General features: G+C 50.1%; 1 protein-coding gene across 4 annotated transcripts in view; it reads left to right on the top strand.

The window, feature by feature from the left end:
• LOC142663501 (uncharacterized) overlaps positions 1-14,451 on the top strand; it is a 34,267-nt gene extending 19,816 nt beyond the window's left edge. For 2 of the 4 annotated variants that reach the window (XM_075842212.1, XM_075842208.1), the window contains exons 2-7: positions 6,408-6,524; positions 7,642-7,830; positions 7,915-8,206; positions 8,322-8,413; positions 11,132-11,243; positions 12,483-14,451. In XM_075842212.1, the coding sequence (XP_075698327.1) occupies positions 6,447-6,524; positions 7,642-7,830; positions 7,915-8,206; positions 8,322-8,413; positions 11,132-11,243; positions 12,483-13,549 (1,830 nt within the window). In that variant the 5' untranslated portion in view covers positions 6,408-6,446 and the 3' untranslated portion in view covers positions 13,550-14,451. The remainder of the gene's footprint in view (positions 1-6,407; positions 6,525-7,641; positions 7,831-7,914; positions 8,207-8,321; positions 8,414-11,131; positions 11,244-12,482) is intronic. The other 2 variants (XM_075842210.1, XM_075842209.1) reach the window with 2 other exon arrangements.
• Positions 14,452-18,996: the final 4,545 nt, after the last annotated feature.

The raw sequence follows: 18,996 nt of genomic DNA, 5'->3' as shown, positions 1-18,996 counted from the left end.
GTCCTGCTGCCCCCCATACACTGTATCCTCACCGGCGTCCTGCTGCCCCCCATACACTGTATCCTCACCGGCGTCCTGCCCCCCATACACTGTATCCTCACCGGCGTCCTGCCCCCCATACACTGTATCCTCACCGGCGTCCTGCCCCCCATACACTGTATCCTCACCGGCGTCCTGCTGCCCCCCATACACTGTATCCTCACCGGCGTCCTGCCCCCCATATACTGTATCCTCACCGGCGTCCTGCCCCCCATACACTGTATCCTCACCGGCGTCCTGCTGCCCCCCATACACTGTATCCTCACCGGCGTCCAGCCCCCCATATACTGTATCCTCTCCGGCGTCCTGCTGCCCCCCATATACTGTATCCTCTCCGGCGTCCTGTCCCCCATACACAGTATCCTCACCGGTGTCCTGTCCCCCATACACTGTATCCTCACCGGCGTCCTGCCCCTCATACACTGTATCCTCACCGGCGTCCTGCCCCCCATACACTGTATCCTCACCGGCGTCCTGCCCCCCATACACTGTATCCTCACCAGCGTCCTGCCCCAATATACTGTATCCTCACCGGCGTCCTGCCCCCCATACACTGTATCCTCACCGACGTCCTGCCCCCCATACACTGTATCCTCACCGGCGTCCTGCCCACCATACACTGTATCCTCACCGACGTCCTGCCCCCCATACACTGTATCCTCTCCGGCGTCCTGCCCCCCATACACTGTATCCTCTCCGGCGTCCTGCCCCCCATACACAGTATCCTCACCGGCGTCCTGCCCCTCATACACTGTATCCTCACCGGCGTCCTGCCCCTCATACACTGTATCCTCACCGGCGTCCTGCCCCTCATACACTGTATCCTCTCCGGCGTCCTGCTGCCCCCCATACACTGTATCCTCACCGACGTCCTGCCCCCATACACTGTATCCTCACCGGCGTCCTGCCCCCCATACACTGTATCCTCACTGGCGTCCTGCCCCCCATACACTGTATCCTCACCGGCGTCCTGCCCCCTATATACTGTATCCTCTACGGTGTGCTGCCCCTATATACTGTCTCCTCTGCGTGTAAGGGGGAGTACAGGAGGGCACAATGAGTGTGAGGGGGAGTACAGGAGGGTACAATGAGTGTGAGGGGGAGTACAGGAGGGCTCAATGAGTGTGAGGGGGATTACAGGAGGGCTCAATGAGTGTGAGGGGGATTACAGGAGGGTACAATGAGTGTGAGGGGGAGCACAGGAGGGCACAATGAGTGTGAGGGGGAGCACAGGAGGGCACAATGAGGGGGATTACAGGAGGGTACAATGAGTGTGAGGGGGAGCACAGGAGGGCACAATGAGTGTGAGGGGGAGCACAGGAGGGCACAATGAGTGTGAGGGGGAGCACAGGAGGGCACAATGAGTGTGAGGGGGAGCACAGGAGGGCACAGTGAGTGTGAGGGGGAGCACAGGGGGGCACAATGAGTGTGAGGGGGAGCACAGGAGGGCACAATGAGTGTGAGGGGGAGCACAGGAGGGCACAATGAGTGTGAGGGGGAGCACAGGAGGGCACAATGAGTGTGAGGGGGAGCACAGGAGGGCACAATGAGTGTGAGGGGGAGCACAGGAGGGCACTATGAGTGTGAGGGGGAACACAGGAGGGCACAATGAGTGTGAGGGGGAGCACAGGAGGGCACAATGAGTGTGAGGGGGAGCACAGGAGGGCACAATGAGGGGGAGCACAGGAGGGCACGATGAGGGGGAGCACAGGAGGGCACGATGAGGGGGAGCACAGGAGGGCACGATGAGGGGGAGCACCGGAGGGCACGATGAGGGGGAGCACCGGAGGGCACGATGAGGGGGAGCACCGGAGGGCACGATGAGGGGGAGCACCGGAGGGCACGATGAGGGGGAGCACCGGAGGGCACGATGAGGGGGAGCACAGGAGGGCACGATGAGGGGGAGTACAGGAGGGCACAATGAGTGTGAGGGGGATTACAGGAGGGCTCAATGAGTGTGAGGGGGATTACAGGAGGGTACAATGAGTGTGAGGGGGAGCACAGGAGGGCACAATGAGTGTGAGGGGGAGCACAGGAGGGCACAATGAGTGTGAGGGGGAGCACAGGAGGGCACAATGAGTGTGAGGGGGAGCACAGGAGGGCACAATGAGGGGGAGCACAGGAGGGCACGATGAGGGGGAGCACAGGAGGGCACGATGAGGGGGAACACAGGAGGGCACGATGAGGGGGAGCACAGGAGGGCACGATGAGGGGGAGCACAGGAGGGCACGATGAGGGGGAGCACAGGAGGGCACGATGAGGGGGAGCACAGGTGGGCACGATGAGGGGGAGCACAGGTGGGCACGATGAGGGGGAGCACAGGAGGGCACGATGAGGGGGAGCACCAGAGGGCACGATGAGGGGGAGCACCGGAGGGCACGATGAGGGGGAGCACAGGAGGGCACGATGAGGGGGAGCACAGGTGGGCACGATGAGGGGGAGCACAGGAGGGCACGATGAGGGGGAGCACAGGAGGGCACGATGAGGGAGGGCACGATGAGGGGGAGCACCGGAGGGCACGATGAGGGGGAGCACCGGAGGGCACGATGAGGGGGAGCACAGGAGGGCACGATGAGGGGGAGCACAGGAGGGCACGATGAGTGTGAGCACAGGAGGGCACGATGAGTGTGAGCACAGGAGCGCACGATGAGTGTGAGGGGGAGCACAGGAGGGCACGATGAGTGTGAGGGGGAGCACAGGAGGGCACGCTGAGTGTGAGGGTGAGTACAGGAGCGCACGATGAGTGTGAGGGGGAGCACAGGAGGGCACGATGAGTGTGAGGGGGAGTACAGGGCACAATGAGGGGGAGCACAGGAGGGCACGATGAGTGTGAGGGGGAGCACAGGAGGGCACGATGAGTGTGAGGGGGAGTACAGGAGGGCACAATGAGGGGGAGCACAGGAGGGCACAATGAGTGTGAGGGGGAGTACAGGAGGGCACAATGAGTATGAGGGGGAGCACAGGAGGGCACGATGAGGGGGAGTACAGGAGGGCACAATGAGTGTGAGGGGGAGTACAGGAGGGCACAATGAGTGTGAGGGGGAGCACAGGAGGGCACAATGAGTGTGAGGGGGAGCACAGGAGGGCACAATGAGTGTGAGGGGGAGTACAGGAGGGCACAATGAGTGTGAGGGGGAGTACAGGAGGGCACAATGAGTGTGAGGGGGAGTACAGGAGGGCACAATGAGTGTGAGGGGGAGCACAGGAGGGCACAATGAGTGTGAGGGGGAGCACAGGAGGGCACAATGAGTGTGAGGGGGAGCACAGGAGGGCACAATGAGTGTGAGGGGGAGCACAGGAGGGCACAATGAGTGTGAGGGGGAGCACAGGAGGGCACAATGAGTGTGAGGGGGAGCACAGGAGGGCACAATGAGTGTGAGGGGGAGCACAGGAGGGCACAATGAGTGTGAGGGGGAGCACAGGAGGGCACAATGAGTGTGAGGGGGAGCACAGGAGGGCACAATGAGTGTGAGGGGGAGCACAGGAGGGCACAATGAGTGTGAGGGGGAGCACAGGAGGGCACAATGAGTGTGAGGGGGAGCACAGGAGGGCACAATGAGTGTGAGGGGGAGCACAGGAGGGCACAATGAGTGTGAGGGGGAGCACAGGAGGGCACAATGAGTGTGAGGGGGAGCACAGGAGGGCACAATGAGTGTGAGGGGGAGCACAGGAGGGCACAATGAGTGTGAGGGGGAGCACAGGAGGGCACAATGAGTGTGAGGGGGAGCACAGGAGGGCACAATGAGTGTGAGGGGGAGCACAGGAGGGCACAATGAATGTGAGGGGGAGCACAGGAGGGCACAATGAGTGTGAGGGGGAGCACAGGAGGGCACAATGAGTGTGAGGGGGAGCACAGGAGGGCACAATGAGTGTGAGGGGGATTACAGGAGGGTACAATGAGTGTGAGGGGGAGCACAGGAGGGCACGATGTGTGTGAGGGGGAGCACAGGAGGGCACGATGTGTGTGAGGGGGAGCACAGGAGGGCACGATGAGTGTGAGGGGGAGCACAGGAGGGCACGATGAGTGTGAGGGGGAGCACAGGAGGGCACAATGAGGGGGAGCACAGGAGGGCACAATGAGTGTGAGGGGGAGCACAGGAGGGCACAATGAGTGTGAGGGGGAGCACAGGAGGGCACAATGAGTGTGAGGGGGAGCACAGGAGGGCACAATGAGTGTGAGGGGGAGCACAGGAGGGCACAATGAGTGTGAGGGGGAGCACAGGAGGGCACAATGAGTGTGAGGGGGAGCACAGGAGGGCACAATGAGTGTGAGGGGGAGTACAGGAGGGCACAATGAGTGTGAGGGGGAGTACAGGAGGGCACAATGAGTGTGAGGGGGAGCACAGGAGGGCACAATGAGTGTGAGGGGGAGCACAGGAGGGCACAATGAGTGTGAGGGGGAGCACAGGAGGGCACAATGAGTGTGAGGGGGAGTACAGGAGGGCACAATGAGTGTGAGGGGGAGCACAGGAGGGCACAATGAGTGTGAGGGGGAGCACAGGAGGGCACAATGAGTGTGAGGGGGAGCACAGGAGGGCACAATGAGTGTGAGGGGGAGCACAGGAGGGCACAATGAGTGTGAGGGGGAGCACAGGAGGGCACAATGAGTGTGAGGGGGAGCACAGGAGGGCACAATGAGTGTGAGGGGGAGCACAGGAGGGCACAATGAGTGTGAGGGGGAGCACAGGAGGGCACAATGAGTGTGAGGGGGAGCACAGGAGGGCACAATGAATGTGAGGGGGAGCACAGGAGGGCACAATGAGTGTGAGGGGGAGCACAGGAGGGCACAATGAGTGTGAGGGGGAGCACAGGAGGGCACAATGAGTGTGAGGGGGATTACAGGAGGGTACAATGAGTGTGAGGGGGAGCACAGGAGGGCACGATGTGTGTGAGGGGGAGCACAGGAGGGCACGATGTGTGTGAGGGGGAGCACAGGAGGGCACGATGAGTGTGAGGGGGAGCACAGGAGGGCACGATGAGTGTGAGGGGGAGCACAGGAGGGCACAATGAGGGGGAGCACAGGAGGGCACAATGAGTGTGAGGGGGAGCACAGGAGGGCACAATGAGTGTGAGGGGGAGCACAGGAGGGCACAATGAGTGTGAGGGGGAGCACAGGAGGGCACAATGAGTGTGAGGGGGAGCACAGGAGGGCACAATGAGTGTGAGGGGGAGTACAGGAGGGCACAATGAGTGTGAGGGGGAGTACAGGAGGGCACAATGAGTGTGAGGGGGAGTACAGGAGGGCACAATGAGTGTGAGGCGGAGCACAGGAGGGCACAATGAGTGTGAGGGGGAGTACAGGAGGGCACAATGAGTGTGAGGGGGAGTACAGGAGGGCACAATGAGTGTGAGGGGGAGCACAGGAGGGCACAATGAGTGTGAGGGGGAGCACAGGAGGGCACAATGTGTGTGAGGGGGAGCTCAGGAGGGCACAATGAGTGTGAGGGGGAGTACAGGAGGGCACGATGAGTGTGAGGGGGAGTACAGGAGGGCACGATGAGTGTGAGGGGGAGTACAGGAGGGCACGATGAGGGAGGGCACGATGAGGGGGAGCACCGGAGGGCACGATGAGGGGGAGCACCGGAGGGCACGATGAGGGGGAGCACAGGAGGGCACGATGAGGGGGAGCACAGGAGGGCACGATGAGGGGGAGCACAGGAGGGCACGATGAGGGGGAGCACAGGAGGGCACGATGAGGGGGAGCACAGGAGGGCACAATGAGTGTGAGGGGGAGTACAGGAGGGCACAATGAGTGTGAGGGGGAGCACAGGAGGGCACAATGAGGGGGAGCACAGGAGGGCACAATGAGTGTGAGGGGGAGTACAGGAGGGCACAATGAGTGTGAGGGGGAGCACAGGAGGGCACAATGAGGGGGAGCACAGGAGGGCACAATGAGTGTGAGGGGGAGTACAGGAGGGCACAATGAGTGTGAGGGGGAGCACAGGAGGGCACAATGAGTGTGAGGGGGAGTACAGGAGGGCACAATGAGTGTGAGGGGGAGCACAGGAGGGCACAATGAGTGAGGGGGATTACAGGACGGCACAATGAGTGTGAGGGGGAGCACAGGAGGGCACAATGAGTGTGAGGGGGAGTACCTACTAGAGTTTCTCTTGACCCCGTACACTGCTCCCTCGGTTTTCCACGGAAAGCTGAGAGGAGCCAATCAGAAACTGAGCAGCGCAGCCCTCTCCTGAGCGCTTCTGATACTTACTTTTAGCGATAGGTGGGGGTCTCCGTGCTTAGACCACCACCCATCAAAACTTTTGACATGTCAAAATGTTATGAAAGTTTAGTTACAAAAATAAATATGTTTAGTTTCCATCATTGTGGCCGTATAAAGTGTCAGTCATTCTGTGATGTCCGTCCAGGTCACTGCCGGTTACCCTCATAGCAGACGATCAGGAAGGATGGACGAGCACGGGAACCGCAGAACCGGGGAGATATTCAACCTGACCCTGGAGATCCTGTACCTGCTGACCGCAGAGGTGAGGATTCTGGGAAATATGTCACATGACATCACTCCTCTCTATTAATAACACAGGACATGACCGGAGAGGAGAGGATTCTGGGAATGATGTCACATGACATCACTCCTCTCTATTAATAACACAGGACATGACCGGAGAGGAGAGGATTCTGGGAATGATGTCACATGACATCACTATACTCTATTAATAACACAGGGACATGACCGGAGAGGAGAGGATTCTGGGAAATATGTCACATGACATCACTCTTCTCTATTAATAACACAGGACATGACCGGAGAGGAGAGGATTCTGGGAAATATGTCACATGACATCACTCCTCTCTATTAATAACACAGGACATGACCGGAGAGGAGAGGATTCTGGGAATGATGTCACATGACATCACTATACTCTATTAATAACACAGGGACATGACCGGAGAGGAGAGGATTCTGGGAAATATGTCACATGACCTCACTCTTCTCTATTAATAACACAGGACATGACCGGAGAGGTGAGGATTCTGGGAATGATGTCACATGACATCACTCTTCTCTATTAATAACACAGGGACATGACCGGAGAGGAGAGGATTCTGGGAAATATGTCACATGACATCACTCTTCTCTATTAATAACACAGGACATGACCGGAGAGGAGAGGATTCTGGGAATGATGTCACATGACATCACTCTTCTCTATTAATAACACAGGACATGACCGGAGAGGTGAGGATTCTGGGAAATATATCACATGACATCACTCTTCACTATTAATAACACAGGGACATGACCGGAGAGGAGAGGATTCTGGGAATGTCACAAGACATCACTCTTCTCTATTAATAACACAGGACATGACTGGAGAGGGGAGGATTCTGGGAAATATGTCACATGACATCACACTTCTCTATTAATAACACAGGACATGACCGGAGAGGTGAGGATTCTGGGAAATATGTCACATGATATCACTCTTTATTAATAACACGGACATGACTGGAGAGGAGAGGATTCTGGGAAATATGTCACATGACATCACTCTTCTCTATTAATAACACGGACATGACCGGAGAGGGGAGGATTCTGGGAATATATATAATGATTTTATTAGGGTCTTTCTCCATACACAGGATTACACAGTAGTGAAGAAGACGTCTGGAGAGTGTGTGACCCCCAGCAGCCATCTCTATGTGCCCGGAGGATGGAGCGAGACCCAGACCCCCATCACGGAGCCTCCACCTCACTCACTGATCCATGAGAGGAACAATGAGAAGATCCTGGACCTCACCCACAAGATCATTGAGCTGCTGACTGGAGAGGTGACACTGCCGGGAATGCTGGGACATTATATAATAACACAAGGTATAATGTGTCTGGGTGATGACTGTATCATTGTGTGTCAGGTTCCTATAAGATGTCGGGATGTCGCCGTCTATTTCTCCATGGAGGAGTGGGAGTATATAGAAGAACACAAGTATCTGTACAAGGAGGTCATGATGGAGGACCACCGGAACCGCACATCACCGGGAAAGAGGGATCCGTACAAGGACGTCATGATGGAGGACCACCGGAACCACACATCACCGGGTAAGAGGGATCTGTACAAGGAGGACCACCGGAACCGCACACCACCGGGTACCAGGGATCTGTACAAGGACGTCATGATGGAGGACCACCGGAACCGCACATCACCGGGTAAGAAGAGACTTTGGAATTGGTTGTAAAGCAGAGTGCAGTTTCGATGACTGTTATATACCCCCATCATCTAATCATATATAAACGATGTATTCTGTCACTGTGTGTCCTACAGATGGATCCAGGAAGAGAAATCCACCAGAGAGATGTCCCCATCCTCCGTATTGCCAGGACTGTCCACAGGAGACTGTCCCTCAGGATCATCAGGTACATGGAGCTGAGGTGTACTATACTATTGGGAGGTGCACTATATGGACTTCTTGTTTAGTCTGGGTTCATTAAAGGAGAAATCCAACCAGATCTGAACCTTCAGTGACGTTAACCCTTTAATGGTCTCCTTTTTTTTTTTGGTAAAGCCCATTTTGAGTTGCAATGTTGAGTTGAAAAAGTACCTGAGGATTATTCTTAATGAATCGTTTAAGGTGCATTGTGCACCAAAAACATGTTAGATGGCACCGTGGTATGAAAGAACAGACCTTTTCAGCTTAGATCCTGATGGAAAGCAAGTGCCGGAACAATCGCTCTTGGTATAGTACTGTTTCATATGGCTAACTGAACGGCTCAGCTACATACCAGGTCCGGAGAATGTGATCATTTTGGAAAAACTTTCTCGACCAGAAGTCAGATGTCAATAAAGGCTAAATCTAAAAAAGTGGATGATGGGCAGAGGACACAACCGGAAAAGCGCGGAGTCTAAAAAAGATGAAGACGCTGAGACCTTTGATCTAACCAATTCAATATTTGTACCCCAGATATACATAAAGATATCGTAGCACTCAGCCGACGAGTTGGGATGTCCAGTCAAGGAGAGCAATACTACTGTGCAGCCATAGAAAACGACTGGCATCACGAGTACCATTCTGACTTAATAGTTGATTTCTTTCGAGGTGGCCATAAATCTGAGATCCAACCAATCTATTGTCTCTGGTGTGCCAATGGGTGGATCTGCCAATACATCACACTGGTCTATGGCAGCTTTATGCAGGTTCACTCTTTCCAGTAATAAGTGGCAGCCCAGGCTGTTACCACATGATCGCACCTCTTTTTTGAGATTCTTCGTCTCCAGAGTCGACTGATTCCAGCCACCGACAAGAAGAGTAAGATGAGGACGTGGTGGTGGATAAAACTTTAACGGCTGGTGCACTTTACTGGGAACAAACCAGACAAGTAGAGACTCTTTATTGTCCAATTCCCGAGGCGTCATTCATGACCTACTGCTCTATTCAGTGTCCCGGGCGCACGTAATATGTATTTATAGACACGCAATATATTCATCCGTTCAGAGCTTTGGCAATGTATGCGCCAAACGTGCACTGCAAAGACTGAGAGGATGAAAAGAAGTTACTTCTGGGGCACAGACTGGTAACAGGATTGTCACGTTGTCTTTTGGGACATCTTGAACCTCCTGGATAATAATGTTGTTTTTGAGGAGGTCCTTACGAAATTGTGTCCTGTCACCCACCCCGGCCTATGATGAGAATACGGGAGGCACTGATCTTTTCGACATGCTCTACACATGAACCACAACACCCCAGCAGATTCTCCACGATGGTACCATCCTATGTTTTTGTTCGTTTGCTTGACGGGTCAATCTTAAATTCCTGACTGATCTACAAAACGGACTGCGCTGTAGTCACGAAGAAGCCAATGCCTTTCAAATCAAATATTTTTGGGAGTCCCCTACACTTTGAAGCAAGTCATCAAGACTCCATCAAAAGTTGTCAGACCATCCTCCTCCTCGCCACCCTCGTGAATGCTACGTCTTTAGAGCTTGATTATGAGCGCTGTGGACATAAGCCACGTCACGCTGATCCATGAAGACGGTGCAGCCCCTGTCTAAGGGGTCCGTCCACATGGAACTGTAAGACATGCTCATCATTTCCCACGTGTGAATGGAAATCGGCAGTATTTTGTGGCACGCCACCAGAAACAAGTATTTCTAACTGTAACACGCGTCTCTTGACGGACCCCACTCTCGTCTGTCTGTTAGCCCATCAATAGGCCATGATGTACCATTTCATAGCAGTCTGTTCTATACGTAGTTTGGTAATGGCCCCGGCACAGAATGCTCTGCATGTAATAGTCATTTTATCTCATAGTTATCCCAATAGTGTCCCGAAATCTTATATATGGAGTTCTCTTCTATAAGTGCTCATGAGAAGAACTCGTGGACTCCATTCCTTATGTAAGGCCTTGTTCACACCAACGTGTGTGTATATCAGGGCTGATTTGCATCTGTGTGGGATAGACTTGAGTCTATCGAGGGATCCGTCCAAAACGGGCAAAAATAGGATATGTTCTTTTTTCACGGTTGTTCACACGGCCTGTCACAAAAACGTCTGTGTGATTAGCTGCATAGAAATACATGAATTTTTATGAGGTCATGTGACGGCTGTTTTCACCGTCCCTGTGAGTAAAGGCCCGTTCAACGAGACAGCTCTGTATGGGGACGAGTGGTCGTTACTCCGATCGTTCGTCCCCATAAGTTATTATCATGTCGGCAGCGCGTCTCCCTGTTTACACCAAGATGTGCTGCGACAACGATAATATTTCACTTTCTTAGTATGATACGATCAGCAGATGATCCGGCGTTTGCTCGTTCATCTGCTGATCGTTCCCGCTTACGCAGGGCAATTATCCGCAACGAGTGTTCTGGGAACTAATTATCTGCCCGATAATCGGCCCGTGTAAAACCCCCTTAAGGCCCAACAAAATGCCTGCTGAGCGGGGCTGGGAGAAGCCGCTTGATGAACACCCTGGATCTCCGACCCCATAAGTATGAAATCCGGTGGATGAAGAAACCGCTCGGAGCTCATTGTGTGTTCAGATTTGTGTTCCCATTGCTCATGCCTTATCCCGAGGAAAGCGTTAAATCTTATTACAATGAGTCTTGACTTGTACATTACTGTTCCGCATGTTAACCAGCGCAGAGATCCCACTGAAATGAAACTTGAGGTTGCGAAGGGAGAAGGACAGACGTCTGTGAGTGGTCATCACAAGTGTAAGGAAGAGGAGACCCCTACAGATATCAGTACAGGTGAGTAATAACCAGGAGATACAGAAGAGCGTCACATAGTGTATTTGTTCTGTCACTACAACAATCTAGGGGGAGGTGGGATACTGGAACATTTATGGATAAGCCGCTAGTAGTGGCCCTACATCTGCCATCTTTTTTTGTCTCTGTCCTTACCCATAATGTTGATGAATCCCTCCTTGGGCAGCCAATTCCATTGATGGCATTGGTTTTTATTTTTCAGTCTTTTTACAAACTTCTTGGTCTAGAGATGCAATTATTTAGAAATCGGATTATTCGATGTCTAATTCCATTATATTGGTGGCAAACCCTTGCAAGATGGTAGGTCATTGGTTGGGTGCCACATTTGGGACATAAATAAAAGATGATAATTACTCAGCCCTTTGTTAATGTGTCGGTACTTTCCATCATTTAACATTTCCCATAGTTTTATGGCTTTTACAGTAAAAAAAAACAAAAAATTTGTACTTTTTAAAGTTAGAATTTTGGAAGGAGTATTCCCACCATTTATGTTTATAAAATATAGCTAAGATACGGTATTGGTGACGGGCCTGTCCAATCCAACGAAAAGTAGTCCGACTGATAGAAGCCGAAGTTGAATGATGTTCAGAACAGCGCTTCGGATCCTTTGATTTATTGATATACCGTCATTGTCAAAGGTGAAAACACCCTTTAAGCCCCAATTCGGTGACCCCAAATTCTGTGGGAACTATAAATGAATAGATTGAACCAACATTCTTACAATTTATGTGAAGCAGACAAATATTGGTAATGGTTTCTTCTCTTGAAGCAAATCCTCAATTAAAACACCGCAATCTCCTCCTGACTTTAGATGCAGCAGATTGGCTTTGAGTGTTTGAACATCTAGCTCTTTTTTTCTCAATAGGCTCCCGACATAAGGTATAAATGCACCCATGTTTTAGGCCAAAATGCATAACATGACACTCCCTCGGTCACTGTGTGTAGGAGTTGCCCTTCCCATTGGCTCCGCACAGTTAGAGGACATCATACATTAGCCTGGAGCTCAATTCTCGGAGGAATATGAACTTTTTTAACCGGGATGTTAATTTTTAGCTGTAGCAGTGAGGTAGGACTTGCTAGAACCCGATGATCATTAGTCATAGGGGAACATAAAATATCGGTCTTTATGAGAGGACAACCATAGCCTCCTCGCCTAACTTGACTAAAATATTGGCATCTATTGCTTGCTTATCTGAAAGTCTGTTATTGTGTGTGTTTTAGGACCTACAAGTGGTAAGATAAGAAAATCCCTTTTTTCATTTCCAGCAGATGACGACAGGAATGACTCGGAGGGACATTATAATATGACAAAAGATTCTCCAGGAGGACATCCTATTATCCAGAATATATTCTCAGGACTTCACTGTACTGATCTGTTGGTTGATTTCTCCAATCATGAGGAACGTCCTGAACATTTTATTCCACCAAGTCGATCTTCTGAATCTGTGGAACGTTTTACTAGGGAACTCGATTCTTTTAGTCACGAAGGAACGAGCGATGTGGAAAAACAGTTTCCTTGTCCTGAATGTGGACAGTGTTTTACCCACAATACAAATCTCACCGTCCACCTAAGAATTCATAAGGAAAGTCTTGAAGGACAGAAAAACACATCTCTTAAAAGACTTTTTTCCTGCTCGCAGTGTGGAAAATGTTTCACCAGGAAATCTGTTCTCAATGAACATTTGAGAACTCACACGGGGGAGAAGCCTCATTCCTGCGCACAATGTGGGAAATGTTTCACCAAGAAGTCGAGTCTTCTTAAGCATGAGATAATTCACACCGGGGAGAAGCTATTTTCATGCACCGAGTGTGGAAAGTGTTTTATGTTCAAAGATCATCTTGAGCGTCATCAGAGAATTCATACGGGGGAGAGGCCATATTCATGTTTGGAATGTGGTAAACGTTTTATCCAGAAATCCGGTCTTAGTAAACATCAGAGAGTTCACACCGGAGAGAAACCATATTCATGTTCGGAATGTGGCAAATGTTTTGCCGAGAAATCCGGTCTTATTAGACATCAAAGAACTCACACGGGAGAGAAGCCATATTCATGTTCAGAATGTGGAAAATGTTTTGCTCAGAAGTCGGAGCTTGTGGAACATCACAGAAATCACACGGGAGAAAGGCCATTTTTATGTTTGGAATGTGGTCAAAGTTTTAGCAGGAAATCCGTTCTTGCCAACCATCAGAGAATACACATAGGGACAATCAATATTGAAAAGTCCTCCAAGCTCCAAGAGAGTTTCCTCAATCTAATGGGTCCTGTGGACGCCTCCGCCAAAATTTGAGGCAGTCGGACTCTACACTGTTGTGGACAAAGCGTGAGAGGTCTCCGACACAGTGGACCAGAAGCAGTACAATGTAAAGGTGTGGTAGATTAAAGATCACTTCACCAAAACCATGTGGTTAGCGTCATGCAGAGCTTCTTGGTAACTTAGGTAAAAGTTCTTAGCATATTTGTCTTCTATTCACGAGACCATGTGTCAACTGGCGCTGGACTGATCTTTTCAGAAGAACATCAAAACCATGTTCCATCCGTTGTATTATTGGGTTTGTCTAGAACTTTCCTCTTCTGATGTTCATCATGATCTGTAGAATCTCTGTACTTTCAGGGTTGAAAATACCGCAGATGTTAATGAACACCATGGACGTTGGTGAAGTTCTACTCTTTGCTCACATATCAAAATGGTCTGATTGCATTTTTACAGTAACGACTCAGACATTGGGGAAAACGAGGATTGGGTATTGGCTTTCCACATGCCTGATCCTCTAGTCTGCTGGTAAATGTCGGGACGGTTAGAACGAATGGCCATGTGAGTGTTTGTTTGACAGCTGTCTTAGGAGTAGGGCCAGCTTTAGTCTTTTTCCATGGGGTTGTCTGCCAGCGCATCACTAACAACCACTCTGTCCCAGATTTATCAGGTCTTCAACATCAAGCCCAATTTCTGCTAAAATACGGATAGAACTGTATTAAGGACTCTTCTTGCCATATCCAATGTATTTGAGTTAACTTGTGTAGATTATTTATTATACATTTCTAGATGTTCAGTCTAAACAAATGTATGTCTCACGGATATTGGCAAAAGGGGTAGGGTGGTGACCACTTCATAAGGGAGGATTCTTCGTTCTCTGCTTGTAACGTGAACGTGAGTTGTTTAAAATCTTCAATAAAAAAAGGTCTGGAAGTCAATGACTAAACTGTGAAGTTTTATATCTCTTCATGTTCAAAGCCCTGATATAGTATGTTGCTTCTGCTGTATACTGAACAAAGCGGTGGACTTCAAAATCAGACAAGGGTGGATATTACGGAGTTGAGTATCGGTCAGGTGGATTAAAGGCGTTGTTCCAGAACCAAAAATTAACACCTATCCACAAGGGAGGTGATAACTCTTTTCACGTGGGAGCACCACTGCTTGAACACCCACGAATTCCGAAAATAGGGTTCCCGAACGCCCAGATCCTGCACCTCCCACAGTGAGGAGACACTTGAATATAGCGGCGGTTGAGCATGCGCCTGCCGGACCACTCCATGTCTGAGAATGAAGGAAACAGCCGCGCGCTGTACTGGGCTGTTTCCCTCAGTTCCATAGACTTTGAATGGAGCGGGAGCGCATGCTCAACTGCCACTCTATTCAATGTCCTCCTCCACTATGGTCAAGTAAAACACCCTGTCTCACGATAGTTGGGTTCCCAGCGATGGGACCCATATCGATCACACAATTATGACCTATCCTGTGGATAGGTGATCATTTTTGATTCTGGGAATACCCCTGCAACTATTTGTATTGATTATTTTATGGATCTCTGCCTCTTATCTTCATAGTAAAGCATCACATCCTATGTTCTCATGGAGTATCTCTTCCAGAGTCTTCTCACGAGCGATCCATGAGCGATGATCAAGGACAGGAACAACTAAAAGGGTATTAGACCTCACAGTGGAGAATCTACATGTTGACCAAGTTATGTCACATGACACCACTCTGATCTTGTACATAGTGATATGTCTCAGAATTTCTCTCTATAGATAGGATTATTCAGTAGTGATGAAGATCACCAGGAGCCATCCATGGGTTAGGAGGATGGATCAGGAGCCAAAGCCCAAACACAAAGCCTCCACCAAACTCCTTGATGTGTGAAAGAAAACATGAGTAGAACTCGCCAACAAGATCATTGAACTGCTGACTGGAGAGGTGAGCAAAGTGCGTAAGAAAGCATAACCGAGAAAAAAAACCTTCCAATGTGCCAAATGTGTGAAGGGTTTTCTGTGGAACGCCCAACTTGTCACATAACAATGATGTCACACGTTTCAATGGTCTGGGTGAGGGAAATGTACACCATAGAAAGGAAGTTTCATTTAACATCTATGAACGCACGGGAGAGAAGCCATTCCGTGGTCAAGTGTATGGGATGAATTTACCGCCAGTGCTAAACTGTTCAACACCAACACATCAATTACGTCACACAGGCCACAACTCATTTCTTACTCCGAGTCCAATCGAAGACGCTACAAAGGGAGAAAGACCATTTGAACGTGCTGAATGCTGAAGATACTTTGCCATGATGGGAGAGTTGGTCAGTCAAAGACCGATCCATGCAGATGAAAAGCCCTTCACAGGTGGTGACTGAAAAACAATGACATAAAGGGAATAATAGCAAAGTAGTGGCAAAGCTACACAAGAGAGAAACAATCTGTGTGTTCCGACTGTAACGAAATTCTTAAGGCCCATTTACATGGACCAATGTCCGGGTGAACGAACGTTCGAATGATCGTTCCAGATCGCTGCCCTGCATAAACAGGTCAAACGCTCATGATCAGATCAGATCTTTATATAACAAATAACTCCACACTCACAGATGTAACAAGCCATAAAGAAATTAATTTAGCTCCGGTTATGAAGTTTTGCTTATTTGAGAGTTAAAGCCCCACAACAATAACTACGATCAACCAGTGCAATACCCAAATGAATGGGCTAAGCGCAGGTTTGACCTCATCCTAGTAGACACCAAAGCTAATAGTGTTGGCTGCCTGACAGTTGTGAGGCTTTCACGTGTTACCTCGTTTTAGACCTGATGATGTGACTGTAGCAGCTGAATCGCTGGCAATGTGCCGCTGTCGGGTATGTGGGCCCACTAGGCCGCTCTGCCGTAGCAGAGTAGCAGCTGGCCAAACGAAAGTCAGTAACAGTCTCTAGGGTAAGGGTACCTGGGAAGATGATCTGGCAGATACTTGGTGTAGCAGACACTTGGCACGGATGATGCTTGGCGTGGCAGCAACACAGCAACAGGATACGGGAACACTGGGAGCAGGATACAACTAAGGGACCATTTGCTTAGACTACCATGGGAATACAACAACGCTCAGGCAAGGGGTGGAAGCTGGCCCTTTAAGGAAGGGGATGAGCGCTCTCACTAAATCAGAGGCTGAAGGGCAGTACGGCAGTGTGTGCTGGCGTCCCCGGGGAGAGAGACGCCGGCATGAGAACAGAGGTCTGTGGTCGCAGCCACCGGGAGGGGAGAGAAGGCGGCGGTCCGCAACCATTACAGTACCCCCCCTTATGCCCCCTCTTCTTGAGGCCAGAGCCTGAGAGAATTTTTTTTAATGAGTAGGGGCATTAATGTTCTCTTCTGGCTCCCAAGACCTCTCCTCAGGACAAAACCCTTCCAGTCCACCAGATAGAAAGTATTTTCTCCTACTCTCTTGTAGTCCAGAATCTCCCTCACCTCAAAGACGTCAGAATAACCGCTGGGAGCAACTTCAGAACTAGGAGATTTACTGTAGCGGTTCAGAACCACAAGCTTAAGGAGCGACACATGGAACGTGTTGGGAATCCTGAGGTAGGAGGCAGCTAAAACTTATAGGACACATGGTATATTCGTTGCGAGACTTAGAAAGGGCAGAGGAATTTGGGAGCAAATTTGTGATAAGGCATCTTGAGACTAACGTTGCCAGAGGATAGCCAGACTTTGACTCCGGGAGAAAATTGAGTAGGAACCTTTTTTCTATTGGCATGCCTTTTCATGCGAGCAACTGCCAGAAGCATCGCAGACTTAGTTTGCTGCCAGATTTAAAGGAAAGTCCCAAATAAAGAGATAGCTGCCGGTACTTGAGTCATGGCTGGTACAGGAAGAGGAACTCGTGGATGCCGACTGTACACAATGTAGAAAGGAGAAGAGGCAGTAGACTCACTTGTATGGTTATTGTAAGAGAATTCTGCTCAAGGCAGAACCCAATTGTCATGTTGGGCAGAAACAAAATGACGAAGGTAATTCTCAAATATTTGTTTGGTCCTCTCCACTTGACCATTAGACTATAGGTGATAGGCAGAAGTCCAGTTTCACATCTAGTAGATTGCACTGGGCTCTCCAGAATTTGGACGTAAACTGTACACTCTGATCCGAGACAATATGGAGAGGTATTCCGTGCAGATGGAAAATGTGCAGAATGAACAGACTTGCCAGACGAGAAGCAAAAGGAAGGCCAGTCAAAGGAACGAAATGTGCCATTTTAGAGAAACGGTCCACCACTACCCAGCCAGTAGTACATTCAGCCGAAGGAGGAAGGTCTGTAATAAAGTCCATAGCGATATGTTGCCAAGGGGCATCAGGCACTGACAGGGGTAGGAGCAGACCAGCTGATGGTCCTAAAAAACAGGCCAGGGTTTGTTTGTTTCTTCACCTCATTTATACCCTCTTATTATACCCTGATGCACTCCGCAGAGCTTTCACATGCCACCAAATTGAAAACAGGAAAACCCTAAACAAAACTACAACTTCTTATACCCCTAGATGATTACCTTGATGGGTGTAGTTTCCAAAATGTGGTCACTTCTCGGGGGCTTCTTCCTGCCACCTCAGAGCCCCTGAAACATGAGTTGTGCCATAAGTCACTCCTATTCAGCCCTGCCATGTATTCGGACAGCAGATCGAGCCCATTTATAGGTTATTGCCAGGCTCCGATAAAAGCGTGTAGTAAACGTAGCGGTGCCTTGCTCCAGTTTTATGTTCTGCACCATTCAAACTGCAGCCAACCACTTGTGCTACCAAAATTGGATGAAGTTTTCAAAATGGGGTCACTTCCGGGGGGTTACTTTTATTTTTGCAACCTTAGAGTCTCTGCAATTGTGGTACAATGCTGCATAAATACCCAACGGTGCTTTCACTCCTGACCCCTGTGGTATGTACAGCCAAAAGATTAGGGTCACATGTAGGGGGTTTCTAAAATCAGAAAAAAAAACAGCACAATAAAGAGAGCGGTCTTTTGACAGTCGTACAAGCTGCTGGTCATATATCGGGCATTGAAATGGCATATCTGTGGATAAGTTTACCATTTTTACGCTGCAACATCTGCTGTTCATTTATTTTTGGAAAACACCTGTGGGGTCAAAATGCTCACTGAACCCCTAGATTCATTTATTGAGGGGTGTAGTTTCAAAAAATGGGGGTAAATTCTCAGGGGATTTCTACTGTACTGGTATCTCAGGGGCTTTGCAAATGCAATATGGCGCCTGAAAACTATTCCAGCAAAATCTGCTCTCCAAAAGCCAAATGGCGCTTCTTCCTTTCTGAACCCCGCTGTGTGTCCAAACAGTTTATGACCACATATTGGGTCTTTTCTTAAGACAACATGTTATTGGGGAAAAAAATATATCTTCACAGCCTAAAATGCTCACTACAACCCCAGATTAATTACTTGCGAGGGGTAGTTTTCAAAACAGCGTTTAGAGGGTGGGTTTCT

This window comes from Rhinoderma darwinii, chromosome 11, assembly GCF_050947455.1.
Source record: "Rhinoderma darwinii isolate aRhiDar2 chromosome 11, aRhiDar2.hap1, whole genome shotgun sequence".
NCBI classification, from domain to species: domain Eukaryota; kingdom Metazoa; phylum Chordata; class Amphibia; order Anura; family Rhinodermatidae; genus Rhinoderma; species Rhinoderma darwinii.
This window is presented reverse-complemented; position numbering and strand designations above follow the sequence as displayed.